At 53.8% G+C, this 13,811-nt stretch overlaps 1 protein-coding gene across 1 annotated transcript; it reads left to right on the plus strand.

The window, feature by feature from the left end:
• Positions 1-11,359, plus strand: CLRN3 (clarin 3). Its single transcript, XM_006912859.1, has 3 exons — positions 1-229; positions 6,273-6,452; positions 11,079-11,359. The coding sequence occupies exons 1-3, from the start codon at positions 1-3 to the stop codon at positions 11,357-11,359; spliced, it is 690 nt and encodes a 229-aa protein (XP_006912921.1).
• The last annotated feature ends 2,452 nt before the right edge of the window (positions 11,360-13,811 follow it).

Here is a 13,811-nt window from a genome sequence, read left to right on the forward strand (position 1 = left end):
ATGCCTACAACAAAGAAAACGTTGATGTTTTTATCAAGCTTTTTTACAAGCTTTGGGTCTTTCATCGTAATCTGTGCTACTCTTGGGACTCAAGAATGGGTCAGCAGTAAAATTGCCATTAATGATCTTTCTTCAAATGGCAGTATTGTGATCACCTACGGACTCTTTCGCGGTCGGAGCACTCAAGAACTGTATCAAGGACTTGCCGAACCAGACAAATATTTTGAAGGTAAATGAAAAAGTGATTTGAATGGAAATAGTATGATTGAAGGAGCTGGGAAAGTCATGACATTCTATATCTGCGCCAAATAATCATCAAAAATAATTTCCTTGTAAGCTTCGAGTTGGGCTCTAGATACGAGCAGGTATTTTTAATTTTGAGAATTCACCATATCGTTATCTTGGCTTCTTTAGTTCTGGTTACTGTGTCTGCTGGCAGAACAGTCTGAACCATTGGAGCAGAGGCTATGTCTAAGTGATACCACTGAATTTATTGACAAGTAAATAGTTAAAAAGAAATAGGTAGCAGCAACATGGTATCCAACAGCCAGTAGGAACATGATTTTTGACTGTGCAGACTGTGAATTTTCAGCTGGAGCAAAAGCCTCTGCCCAGAACTTTGTTAGACACGTCTACCAGGGGGAAAAATGGAGTGGAAGACGTGCCCATTTCTTAGTTCTACATCTCAAGTTCCTCTCTTTAACTAAGTTGTGTTTGCATTTTTACCTCCAAAATATCTCGTTGTTATTAGACGTGATATTAAATTGCTATTAATTCTGTTAATTACATACTTTACAGGAATTCCTAAATGTTTTTTTTTTCTGGTTTCTTATATAATAATAGCCTACTCTCACTCGATGAGTAGAAAATAAAAATTCATGGAGAACGATAAGTTGAACTAGCTACTTCTTTGACTTTTGAAGTTCGAATATATGCTATTACATTTTCTAAATTTAAAAAGCAACATTTGTAAATTATTCAGCACCTGGAATGGATTTTGCTCTGCACAGTGTTGCGTACAGGTGTTGTGCAGGTGTCACGAGGTATTATGCAGTCATTTCCTCTTGACTCATAAATACGTGTCATTTTCTACCTTAGACAGATGTGGTTCCTGGTCCCTGTGTAGTACACAGTGGTAGGCGCTGGCTCCAGGTTCCAGCTTCAGTTTGTGACTTTGTTAATGAAATGGTTTCCTTAGATCCAGAGCAACGTGGTTATAGCTCCAAGTAATAAATTTGTCTTCTGGATGTTAGCGAAAGCAAGGTCTCTCCCACAGACCCAGCAGCCTCACACACCTCCTCCAGGACCAGCCTCAGCTTCTCAGGAGAACGAGGAATAGTCACTTTGTAGCCACCCGAAGGCAAGACTTTCAAAGATTCAGTCACATTTTCAGTTATGTGAATAGAATTTTCAAAACCAAAGTGTGTACTAGGTTCTGAATCTCCAGCACGTTTCAAAAATTTAAAATATGAGATAACACCCTGTGAGGTTTTGATTTTTATACAGCATCTGTTTGGAACCAGTTGGTACCAATTTGCATTACATGCCTTTACCAAGGGCCCTGCCCATCCATGTGCCAGGTAGCTCAGAGGGGGTGAGGGTAGGTCAGAGTGCCACTCTGCAGCTGTGTGTGGTGCGTGAGAACCACGGTGGGGTTGAGAGAGCAGGACAGCCATGGTCAAGGACAGCCCCGAAGGGGGCGGGGCCTAGTGGGCTGGTGCCACTGCCATACGGGAGGAGGTGGAACCTTTGCATTTGCTTTGCCTGGCTCTCTCCTTCCATCCTTCATTCCCGAGAGCCACATTCCAAGCCTCAGGTCGCTGTCAGCCTCCAGGCACTGGAGAAGATAAAACATGTCCCCATCGGTGAAGGTGCTGCACAGCTGCTCTGGCTGATGTCTGCTAAGGACCCTCAGAGCCTTGAGGGCTCCCTCGCTGATGATTTTAGCAATTGTTGAACTCGGAACACTTGTCAACAGTTCTTTGGAAAAGATGGGGGAAAGTCACGTGATTAAAGCGTGTGTCGCGGTGTGCAGCTGCTGGTGCTTCTCCGGGGGGCAGAATTGCAACGTCGCAGTGACATGTGGCTGCTGTCCCGCAGGCTTCTTGTGACCACACGGGGTTTACCTCAAGTCAGAGCCATCACTGGCAGCACAGTACAACCTGTGTCAGAGCCACTCGCCTGCCCAGTGGTGATGGGTTGACATTTCCCTTTGAGAAGTTAACCGTGTCAGCTTCTTGGCTACGATGAGGTCACAACTGAAATTCTTCAAAGAGTAATGAATATTGCAAAGCTCAGTTCTATTTTCTCATAGGATTTATCACACCGTGCCATTTGGGGCTGTAGATTTTGAAATGAACGAGCAGAACGAAGTGACGATGGCTGATTTCAAAGTGCCAAACTAATTGAGTCCAAACTAGGTCGGTCAGTGGAAAAAATAATGAGACCTAGTAAGGACACTCCACTGGGTAGCCAGGTGACTTGAGCAGCTCAGGCTGACCCGGGTGCCTAGCAGTCTCGTGTAGAGTCATCCCAGGTTGTCCAACCTCCAGATGGAAAGTGACAGCTCCTCTGTGTCTGCCAGTGAGCACGCCGCTTTGGCTGCTCTGAAAGTTCTAGATATTGAATTCCAGCTGACGAACACTGCCCTGAGAAGCTGCCATGTGAGCGAGGGGCTTGGATACTGAGAAGAACTGTGCACAGCTCATGCACTCACCACCTAGTCTTCCTAGAGAAAGACTCCCATCGGTTAAACCCAACAGCCGGCATGAACTGCTGGGCAAAGGAGTACGCAGGGGGCTGTGACGGTGAGGGGGAGTTCTGCCCCAGCCTGGCTCCCCCTGCCCGCCAGGCTCTTCCCTGCCCACCCATTTGTTCTCAGGGAGCTCAACATTGTACTATTAGCCCAAGCTAAAAATAATTTGGAAAACAAGTCTGCTGCAAAAGTCAATTAATTGCAAAGAGAACAAACGAGGTTTACTCCTCCAGAATTTACGCAAGCCAGTCCCTTACTCCTCACGCCCACTCACCGTCCCCACCATGCATGTCCCATATATTCTGAAGGAGAAGTGACTTATTCGCCCTAGAGACATGACTGCACTGGGAAGTGGAGCTTAAGGGGGCAGAAAAGCCATCGCTCCCCTCTTCTCCCCGCGAGAATCCTGGTAAATTTCCAAGGGGTAGAGGCCGCCAGCTGGGACTTCCCACGCTCTGGGATCTGTGGGCTTAATGAGCTCCTCCAGGGGTACACTGTGGTCCACTGATTGAGGGGCCCCACCAGGTCAATTTGACCCACTCACAAAGCCAGCAGCTGTCCCTCGGTCTCTCAGAGCGAGAAGGGCCAGATGGCAAGTGGGTCCTGAGGGGTTGAACCCCCATGCACAGGGAGCCGGGGTGTCCGGATGACCCAGTTTCTGCACGCTGCCCACCCTCCCAGCTGTGGGAGTCACGGCCTCTCTCCCAGGGCTGCCAGAATCCGGGCAATTACTTCCAATTGTGAGGTGGTTTTTCCTGGTGCCAAAGCTTGGCCCGGGAAAGGGAGAACGGAACGGACGGAACCGAATGCATCGCCGGCTCCGCGGGCGGAGAGCAGCGGTCAGGTGGGCGGGGCTTTCTTTCTTCCTTTGCCTCCCGTGGGCTGCGCGGGCTTCCGGCCTGTGTGGTCTGCGTGCTGCGCCCGGGCGGGCAGGCGAGCTCGGCTGTCACACCTGTGCGGCAGGGAATTGGTTCAAAACGCCGAAACCTAAGTTTGCGATATGGCAGTTAAAATGGAGATAAATTGTCACATTAATACACGGAAAAGTATGCATCCACAGGCTCCAAACCGGATCCCTTTTAAAAAATCGTGTTTATTAGATCTTCCCAGAAGTCAAGAACAAAGCTCCACCTGGCTGTCACTTCCCAGTTCACTGTGCAGAGGTGGGACGTTCACCAGTAGCGAATGAGCATCCATTTACAGCGTCTGTTAAGGGGATACAGCGGGACAGCTCTCCAGGTGCCTGAAATTGTCCCACCCTGAAATTCCTGTTTTCTAGTTAAGTATCCAAATGGGTTCTCGTTGGCTAAGGAGGGTAAGTCTAGTCCCGAGCCAGCTTCTGGTCAGACCCCAGCGGCTGCCCTGTGCCCGAGGAGAAGCCGGGCGAGTGTGGAGCGGGAGCGGTTCTTCCTCTGGTGCCTGAGCTTTGAAGCACCTGCAGCGTTGACCCTGCACCTCTGAGCAGGTGTGTCCGATCGCTCCCGGTCTCCCAGTCTTTCCGTTGCATCACCTGCCACTGGTTTCAAAACAGGCGTGTGCTGAATTATAGCGATGCGAGTCCCCGAGCCGCTGCTGCTCCGTCGTGGGCCCGGCAAGGGGCAAGAGGCACAGTCCCAGCCAGGGGCCCCCGCCCGCATCCCCCGGCGGTGGTGACGACCAGGACGATGGTTTTAGTTTAACCAGCGCCCTGCTGGAGTGCGTACCAGGGATGCATGACAAGGAGGACTATGCCGAGAGCATCGGCGCGTCTGCGGGTCACTCACAGAAATCGCGGAGCGGTGCGGCACCCCTAGGGGCGCGTGGACTGGACAGTGGGAGTTGGACTTCGCTCCGAGGCCTGTCTCACTGACAGAGGCGCTGTCCTCTCTGGCCCGGGACGGCGAAGTCGGCGTCTCCGGTGCCGAGCTGAGGGTTCCCTCGTCCTCCTCCCTGGTGTACCGCGGGGTTTCGGGCCCGTGGGCTGTGCTTATGTTTCCTCCCTCTCCCCCGCCTGCACACTCTCCACCACACGGTCCTCTCTTCCTCTCAGCCCTGTGCCTGGCTGCCGTCCCCAGGGCCTCTCCCCCAGGGCCTGCTCTGTCTAGGGACACTTCTAGCTCATGGCCACCAATGTGACGTCTCTCTCTGCAGGAGGGTCTTCGCCATGAGATCCCAATACCTCGGATGTCTGATGACAGGCAGACATGCTGGCCAGATCCATTTTATGCCCACTGTCTGGCCGATGAGGGAAATTTACTCCCTCTGCTGATTTAAAAAGAAGGAACCGAGCTGATAGAATTTAGACGTCTAAGACCGGAGAGCGGTTGGATCGTGAGCGGGTGGCAGCCGCCCTCGTCGGCCTGCTGTGGGCGTCCCGCCCGGCACGCGCTGAGAAGCAAGTCCTGCCTTACGGGGGGCGTCGGAGACCAGGCTGCTACCCACAGCGGGTTTACGTCCCATTCAAACAGTCACATGTTTGGAGAGGCTGCCAGGCCGGAGGGAGCCAGCGGATTTCTGTTGCTCCAACGGGAACATCAGGACCTCGGACAACGTCGTAGAGATGCGGGCTTGGGCACCACACAGAGAAGACCCTTTAAATGACCTCGGCAACGTTGAGATGGGAAGGGCCACCTCGCGGAGACAGGGCTCCCGGCAGCCCGGACACGCTTCGGGGGGAGGCTAGGCAGCGCCCCGCCCCCAGCGAGCACAGCTCCCTGGTCTCCTCCAGCTCCCAGGCCCTGTTCTTAGAGAGACCGGTTCCAGAGCCAGAGCTGAAAGAGCGAGCCCCACGCCGCCCTGGATCAAGAAACTCCCAGGCCTTTCCAGCAACTGTTCTTGAGATCTGCTCCGTGGCGAGGCTGCGAGAGGCCACCTGCTCTCCCCCCGGGGCCTGGGAAACGGGACGGGGGAACAGAAGGGGCCTTTCCTCTGTTCCGCCCACCACCACCATGCTCTCAAACCCGGCAGCCCGCGAAGGCTTCGTTAGCTTGTTGCGACGGACTCTGAAGTCCTTGTCCCGAATTACTTTCTCCTTGTCTGCGTGACCTCCACAGAGTGTCTTGATAGACGCTTGATTTATTATGATGGCACTGAAACATACTGGCAGCCAGGGAGGGGTTTTAGCGGCGCGTGGCCGGGGCTCCAGGCAGCTGTGGGGACGCACGCCACTGGTGCTGGGCATCTCGTGCTGCACACAGAGGAACAGGCAGAGGAAACAGATACAGAGGGAGGATGGAGGTGGTGGCCGCAAACAGGAGGGCGACAAAGGCCCGGGGCACCCGTGTTTCATTTTACACGACTGCATGGCCGTGTCTGGAGCTCTTTGCACCCAAGAAATACGCAAGTTTTATAAAATTTTGTTAGAATGCAGAGGAATTGAGCTCAGAAAGAAATCCGATGGCTCGTGCCATGAGCACTTTCCTCGCTCAAGCCGCCCGGGCTTTGGGTCCTCTCTGGTTCCAGCACAGTCAGGTCTGCAAGGGGGGCCGACGCCGTGATTTGCATTTTGCGCTACGAACCTCACCAAACTTTGTTTTAGTTTTAGGGAAGCTGAACAGCTCTTCGTCTAAGACGCTGCACTGGGTGGTCATCCTGGCCCTGTTCCTCGGCTTGTCCACTTCGCTGCTGAGTTCCGGCTTCACCCTCTACAACAGCATCAGCAACCCCTACCAGACGTTCCTGGGGCCGATCGGCGTGTACACCTGGAGCGGGCTCGGCGGTGAGCACCAGCCGCGGCCCGGGCACTCTGCTCTGCCCGGTCTTTCCACGTCTCTGCCACACACGCGAACACACACAATCACCGTCGAGCATGGAGTTAGGGCAACCCGCCGGGTGCCGAGCCACTCGCCGGGGGCTGCGGTTTAGTGTTATAAATCAACAGCGTTGATTAAGCATCTCTGGAAATCAGATTCTGTTTTAGGTGCCTTGGCGAGAGGCAAGGAGCGGAGCGAGGAGCGGGTGTTAGGTGTTAAAGTCTATGACGTGCACCAGCCTTTGCTTTGGGCACCTAATGTACGGAGTTAAACAAGACACACACGGATCGATAAAACATTCGCTGGGCTCCTGCTGTGTGCTTAAAACTCCAAATTAGGCTCCACGTGACGGATAGAAGCGCACACACGTACCCACTGGTGCTCACGCACACGCACATGCATGCGCACACGCACACACACACGCATGCGCACGCACACGCTCACACACACGCACACGCTCACGCACACGCACATGCTCACACACACGCACATGCTCACACACGTACCCACCGGTGCTCACACACACGCTCACGCACGCTTATTTACTCTCCATCCCACTTCCGTGCAACAACGGTTCACTGGGGCTAAGATTCGTGACACATCTGCATGATTGTGCCACAGAAACCACAATTCTAGGGCCAACGCCCTTCTCGTGGGTGGCCTGTGAGCCCAGGGTGCTGCTGCGTGGTGTCGCTAGGTGATTTTATTTGTTTGCTGGGCAAGGTGTCGGGGTGGGGGCTGGAGCCCAGACGAGAAGTGGGTCCCAGCTCGAGTCACAGGAGGTTCGAGTCTCACTGGGGTTTCGCAGCCTCTGGAGCCACCACGTCTGCCCACAGGCCTGGTCGCGTAAGCGCCTCTTGCCCCTGGCAGGCAGCCGCATTTCTCCTGTTCTCTGTCTCTCCGCCATGAAAGCTTGATCTCGAGGGAGCATGTAAAGAAGCCCGTCCTGCCGACGTGTCAGTTCCGGGTGGTGTATTTTAAGCCAGGCCAGAACTTTCGAGCACGGAAGAGGTGCTCTCGGGGAAGGGGCTCTGGGCGGCTTCCTCCTGTCCTGTGAGAGGCCGTCCTCACGCTAGCCTAGCGCAGGTGGCCGGAAGGGGCCCCGTGTCTCTGGCGTGGCTCCGAGAGGTGGTGCAGGAGGCGCCGACGGCAGCACCCGCTGACTCGGGCCGTGTAAATCCTCACTGTGGCCTTTCTTAAGCTAGTAGTTGAGGACGTGTGTGAGCAGCCCCGGCACAGCATGAGCATGAGAGAGCCACGCACCTTGCTGGTCCTGCAGGGGCCTTTGAACAGGGCGACTCACGATCGGTCACCCCGGACGGCAGGCGGAGCTGGGATCGGCCTGGATGGCCACGCTGCATGCTCACACCTCAGCTCCGAGGCTGCGGGGTCTGGCTGGTTGAGCCACATTCCCACGTGACTCGTCCTTTCTTTCTGTGCTTTTATTGTCTGGTGGTAAAAACAAGCAACAACCCAGATTTAGTGGGCGTCCACTGGGGGCAGGCACAGCAATCCTGCGGAATGAGAATTCCTGCTTCCTGTCACAGGGTCAGGACTTGGTCATAAGCTCAGGTGTCCTCCCCCAGATGCCAGGGTCCCTTTCTCAAGCCCTTTCTATGATTATCATTGACCTCAGTCAACCAAACCAAAGCGCGACTCAGTGGCACTCACTGCCAGGGTAGAAAAAGACGTTATTTTAACTTTTGCTCATGTGATAAGAAGTCGAGGAGCAGGGGCTTCAGGTACAGCTGGATTTGGGGTTTTGGCTCACACCATCGTCAGTTTCCCGCCAGTGCGCTCTCTCCGGCAGCCCCCAGTGTCTAGATGTCCCCAGGGTTCCCTCTATCGATAAGCGGCAGGGCTGGTGCTCTCAGGTGGCGTGGCTGCAGGCCATTCGTGGCCCATGGCCGACTGATCGCAGCCCAGGAGGAGAGACTGCCTTCCGCTCCATCTGACTCTCACCAGAATAGCCCTCCCCCGACCCCGAAGCGACCTCCACGGTGGCAGGGTTGAATTCCCTGAGAGACCCGCCACTGGCTGAGGACACCCGTCCCCTTGGGGCTGGGGCTGGCGTGGGTTCCCAGAGGAAGTTTGGGCACAAGGACCAGAGGGAGGAGCAGGTATGAGCCCACGATGCCAGGTCTGCCGCCTTCAAGGCTCAAAGTGCTTCCTTCGTCAGGGCGAGAGCGAGGCCTGTGGTCCCTAAGGCTGGCTCTCCTGTCCCCAGTTGACTAACAGCTGACTGTGCCCAGGGCAGAGGCCCGATGCATATTCGTGGAGAAAAACATGAAGAAAGGGGCCTGCAGACTTTGCCTCCTCCCCCGCCTGTGCTACGACAAAGAACTGTTTGACAGCGAGATTCCTGCCACATTCCTTTCCTTGCTCGGGACACTTCTGACTCCTGGGGAGGCTGCAGGGTGGGCGGAAGAACAATCCGAGACCTCGGGACCTTGATCCTGACCCTGACTGCAGCCCAGGCCCAGGGGGACCTTCCAGCTTTGCATCTGGCCCTCTCGGAACTCCCTGAGCCTCTTGACCGGAGCTGGGATAAGCCTGACTTTGGCCTGAGTTGGCCTCTGGGGACCCCAGACTTTCTTCACACAAGCGAGTCTCTTCGTCTCCTGAGGCTCGGTCCGCAGAAGGGTTTCGTGCATATAGATGCCTTGGGCCATCGTGGCCCCAGGTCAGGTATCAGGCTGATCAGGACACCAGAGGGACCTGGGGCAAACCCTCGTGGAGCTGGGTTTGGACAAACTCTCCCTGGCTGAGGGGAGAGAGGAAGTGGGTTTGCCGGCTCGTTTCGTAGGGAACAGGTGGGGATTCTGCTTCCAGGAGAAACACAGCAGTGTCGCCTCCTGGGCTCCTGTGCCCTCTGACCCCAGCCTGCCCTTCGGACCGCACCGCCTGGCATGCACAGTCTGCTCCAACACATTGGCTCCTCGGCTAAGGTCCCCAAGGAGCACAGAGTGATACGGCAGGTCACGTGGGCAGTGGGGACAGGCCAGGGTGGGAAGCGGGCATCTGTGGTCTTCGAGAGCGCTTCCTGCAGCCCCCCGTAAATCCTGCTGCCCCAGACAGACGGAGAGGCAGGCAGTGAGGCGTGTCGCCTCCTCGGGTGGCCGGTCAGCTGGTCAGCGGTCACGTCTGTGCACTGACCCCGCCCGACTCAAATCAATGCCATGTGCGTCCTCTTTAGAAAAAGGCTGTTTAACCCTGTATTCGGGCTGACCCTTTGTGACTAAGCTTTTATAAGAAACTTCACAAGGACGTCATGGAGGAAAATTAAGGGGTACGAGACGCACGGGGCATCAGAGGAAGAGCCTTCGTACGTACAAATTACGAAGAGGTAAAACCATTACACTGAGGACGGAAACGTGTCATCAAGGACAGCTGAAGCTTCTCTGCGCACAAAAGCCTGTAATTAGGGCTTCTGGGGGGGCTGTGTGGAGAGCTCCCCAGGTGTGGGTTACGGCCAGGATGTCCAGGACACGTTTGATGCCAAAAGATCTGTCTAGTTCTGGGTACATGTCAGCAGAGAAGGAGTTACACAGCGTCTGTCCCTAACAACTTCCATCCTGGGGACTGCCCAGTGGCCACACAGCACAGTCGAACCCCGAGTCTGAGACACGGGACCGTCCGGTCCTGAACCTCCTCCCCTCCTTCCCAAACAGCTGGATTGCGAGACCATTTCCACGCCATGCAATTCACACGTTTAAGGTGCACAGTTCAGTGTCTGTGACAATGCTCGCAGACACGTGCAGCCATCGCCACCGTCCGGTTTCGAATAGCCTCATCACCTCAGAAAGAAGCCTTTCTGAGCAGCTTTGGCTGTCATCCCCTGCCCCCGGCTCCCAGCCCCCTCCACGAGTCCACCTTTTATCTCCGGCTTATCCTCCTTGACAGATGAGGAGCGGGGCTCAGACCCGCCGGAGGGAGCCCCCTCAGCCAGGGCTGCAGCCCCCAGCCCTGCCCCCCGACTCCACGACCACGATCTTCAACCCGGTCAGGGCTTTCCAAACTCGGGGCCCAGGAAGGTCCTCTGGTGGAGGACATGGTGAAGAACGAAATGAGGACGATAAAACATTTTTGAGCTTTCTTCTAAACTGGGTGTAGAAAGGAGCCCCTTCCTGTCTCCGGGCGCTCCGAGCTCACAGCCTGCCGTGGCCTGGTGTGGGTGGCACTTCTATTCGAAGCCCTCTGTCCTTCCTCAGCTCTCCCAAGTCCTTTTCAACCATTTGTGCGCTCACCCTTTCAGGTACCTACTGTGTGCTTACCCTTTCAGACACCTACTGTGTGCACCGGCCGAGGAAGTAGGCCGTGTGGGGCGCCAGCTGCGCTGCAGCTGCTTCTGCTTCTGCAGGGGTTTGGGCTGGAACGTTTGCTCTTGGTCACGCGCCCCTGCACGATCTTTGGCGTTTCGGGCCTAGGAGCCAGCTCGTGTCTTATGTTTCATTACGTTTCACCTTAATGTCTGAAAGGGTATGTGCCCCAGAGTGGACATTCAGTAGACGCCCACAGAGGACGAGTTCCATAAAGAAAGAACGTGACGTGAAAAACTATCGCTGTATCACTCACGCAACTTCCTCTTTCAGCCTCCTTCGCTTTCCTGACCATGGTGCTGTTTGTGGGGAACGTCCAGTCCAATCACCTCTCGGAAGACCTGGCCCAGGTGCTCTACCCACTTTATCCGTCAACCATTCACGGAGGGATGACCCACAGTTATGGCTACTCCTTTTGGCTCCTGCTGCTCACCGTGCTTCTGAATATTGTCACCGTGGTCATCATCGTTTTCTACCAGAAGGCCAGATACCGGCAGAAGCAGGAGCAGAAAAAGCCGATGGAATACGCTCCAAGGGATGGGATTTTGTTCTAAGTTCTATTTCAGACCGTATCGTCGTTAGGTCTAGTCTATGGCACGTCCGCGCCCCGAGCACTGACGGCTCAGCTTGTCCGGGTAACCAGCATGGTGACGTGCAGCCTTGGCTGACTGTCATTTTGTGACAATTTTTGTATCTTGTGACACTCTCTGTTCTTCATAAATGATGTCCCCTTGAAAAGGGCCCTTCCCGTGAGGATGGGGAGGCTGAAAGGAGACGCTCTCCAGTCCACGCTGTGTTCAAAGCGGTAGAATAATTCTGAGCCGTGAACCCTTCTGAGCCGGTCTCACTACTTGGAATAATAAAGATCTCTGTGACACCTCCCTTTGAGTAGCCCCAAGCACGCAGCCACCTGTGATCTCGTACTCCTCGGCAGGGGCCAGGTCCGTCTTTATTCCTCTCTGTGAAGGAAGACTTTGAAGTACAGAGGGATTCGGAACTCATCTTTTCAGGACTAGGTGTTGGAGGCAAAAGGGGAGACTTTGGGGTGAAATACCTGGCTCTTTGGACCCTTAGCCACTGATATCACAAAGCCAGTGGTGGGTGGAAGAGCTGACGCCCATTTTTGAGGTTCAAAGGTGGGGAACAGATTAGAAAGTGAAAAGATGGAGGATAAGAATCACAGACCAACAGCCTCTGTGATAAGCAGGTTAAGTGTATTTCGGTTTAAGAGGATCAGACTGAATTCAGTCGAAACAGAAATGCAGCATTGCGATGCGTTTTGGTGACCAGCCCCGCAACCCGCCCGCTGCTTGGTTGCTGCGGTGTCAACACAGACACGGGAGTAGTCGGGCAGATGGGGGTGTATCACTCATCGACAGACCCCTGTCCAGCCAGAAGCTGAAGAAGGAGAGGGAGAGACACCGGCTTGCAGGCATCCGTGCCTGAGCTGGGCCGGGCCAGGCGCAGAACGTGGGTGTCGGGTCACGTTCTAAGAACAGGAGGTGAAACTGGGTCATGGTCTCATTTTTTCAGGAAAATTGAAAGTGGAACCAGAATAGATTCGACCCGCTTTGCCGGTAGTTATGATATTCTTCCAGAAAATCACTCCAAGGACCTTTTGGGCTTCAATATCCCATAAGTCAGTCAGGTTGAACGCTGCGAGGCTCTGAAATAATCAGCTCTTGGGTCTTGGTGGAACTGGAACCAGAGGAAGCAGACAAAAAAAAAGCCCCCCGTGTAATTTACATGGCAGCAGCTCTTGGGACAGGAAGATACGTCCTTTATGACACTGTCAGGGGTTCATGACTTTCTTATGATTTTTAACAATCTGTCTTATAAATAGTATTCCTCATTAAAAAAACATGCACTGAATACCTGTGCTGTGATTAGCAGCGTGCCAACCTGGGCACCTGCGCGCACGGAGCCGTCAAGACAGACACTCGGAAAGCGGTTACTGAATTCCACATGAAACAGATACTTAGTCACAAGACCGTGCGTATCCTGTGAAAGGCCGGTTGCCCATAACTTCCCATCCCCAAGTCCTGCTAAGTCAAGGTTACTCTAATAAATTAACTTGTTATGGAGCTTTGAACATATTAAAAAATATGATTATCAACAGTAAAAATTTTCTAACTTCTTTGAAGTTAAAAACATTTGTGTCCTTTGCATTTTACGTCAGATTTTGATCACGTGGACAAGTCATTGAGAGGAAACAGATGTGGGTAACACATCCACGCAGACAGCTAAGTAAATAGGCAGCACTCACACGAGGTGGCGCACGAGGTGTCAGTGCCAAGGTGCCCTCGGACGCAAAGTCCCCGTCGATTCATCGGCATCTGAGCAGAGCTAGACTTCTTTAGAGGACAAATCGTCTTAATCCTCATATCGCAGATGGCCTTTAAGGAACCATTTAGGACATAGGAAGCCGGTAGATGGAACTGCATTTGACAATTGGGAAGATCGAGAGCGTGGCCTTCTCGTTACATGTCCGAGGGCGGAAGGTAAAGAGCCCACGTGTGTGATGAATTCGGTAGGAATTTTGTTTGGGAGGAACAGACGCCCAGACTGTTCGCAGCGCGGGCGGTGCCGAGGGTTCTGCTCAGGTCTGTCTGCCCCCACCCATGAGATGGCCTTCCGGGAGTGTCCCCGGGGCAACGAGGGGGACTGATTTTGTTTGCAAGGAAAGAAAAATGTCATTAAATACTTATTTGCTGTACTAAACTACTTAATAAATGCGCAGTGTGTTTTTTTGCAGTGGATCCACCTGAGACACTATTTTGGAGGTCTGAACTAGTCTGTGGGATTAGACTGATTCAGGGGTCGGGAAATCACCCCTACTTAACCCATGTGGTCCTGGTGTGTTGAATTGGGAGACAAGATTCAGCCATATTTGCAAAATAAATAAGTCCTATGAAACGGCATCGTCTTCGATTTTGTAAGAACATAGGATCTATGCTGATAATTTTAGGGAAATTAATACTTTTCACTAAGGCCAAAGTGGTGGGA

Source organism: Pteropus alecto, unplaced genomic scaffold (genome assembly GCF_000325575.1).
Source record: "Pteropus alecto unplaced genomic scaffold, ASM32557v1 scaffold74, whole genome shotgun sequence".
Classification (NCBI taxonomy): domain Eukaryota; kingdom Metazoa; phylum Chordata; class Mammalia; order Chiroptera; family Pteropodidae; genus Pteropus; species Pteropus alecto.

Coding starts and splice junctions, on each gene's coding strand:
- CLRN3 (XM_006912859.1), top strand. CDS start 1: ATGCCTACAACAAAGAAAACGTTGATGTTTTTATCAAGCTTTTTTACA. Junction 230..6,272: donor ACCAGACAAATATTTTGAAG/GTAAATGAAAAA, acceptor ACTTTGTTTTAG/TTTTAGGGAAGCTGAACAGC. Junction 6,453..11,078: donor CACCTGGAGCGGGCTCGGCG/GTGAGCACCAGC, acceptor TTCCTCTTTCAG/CCTCCTTCGCTTTCCTGACC.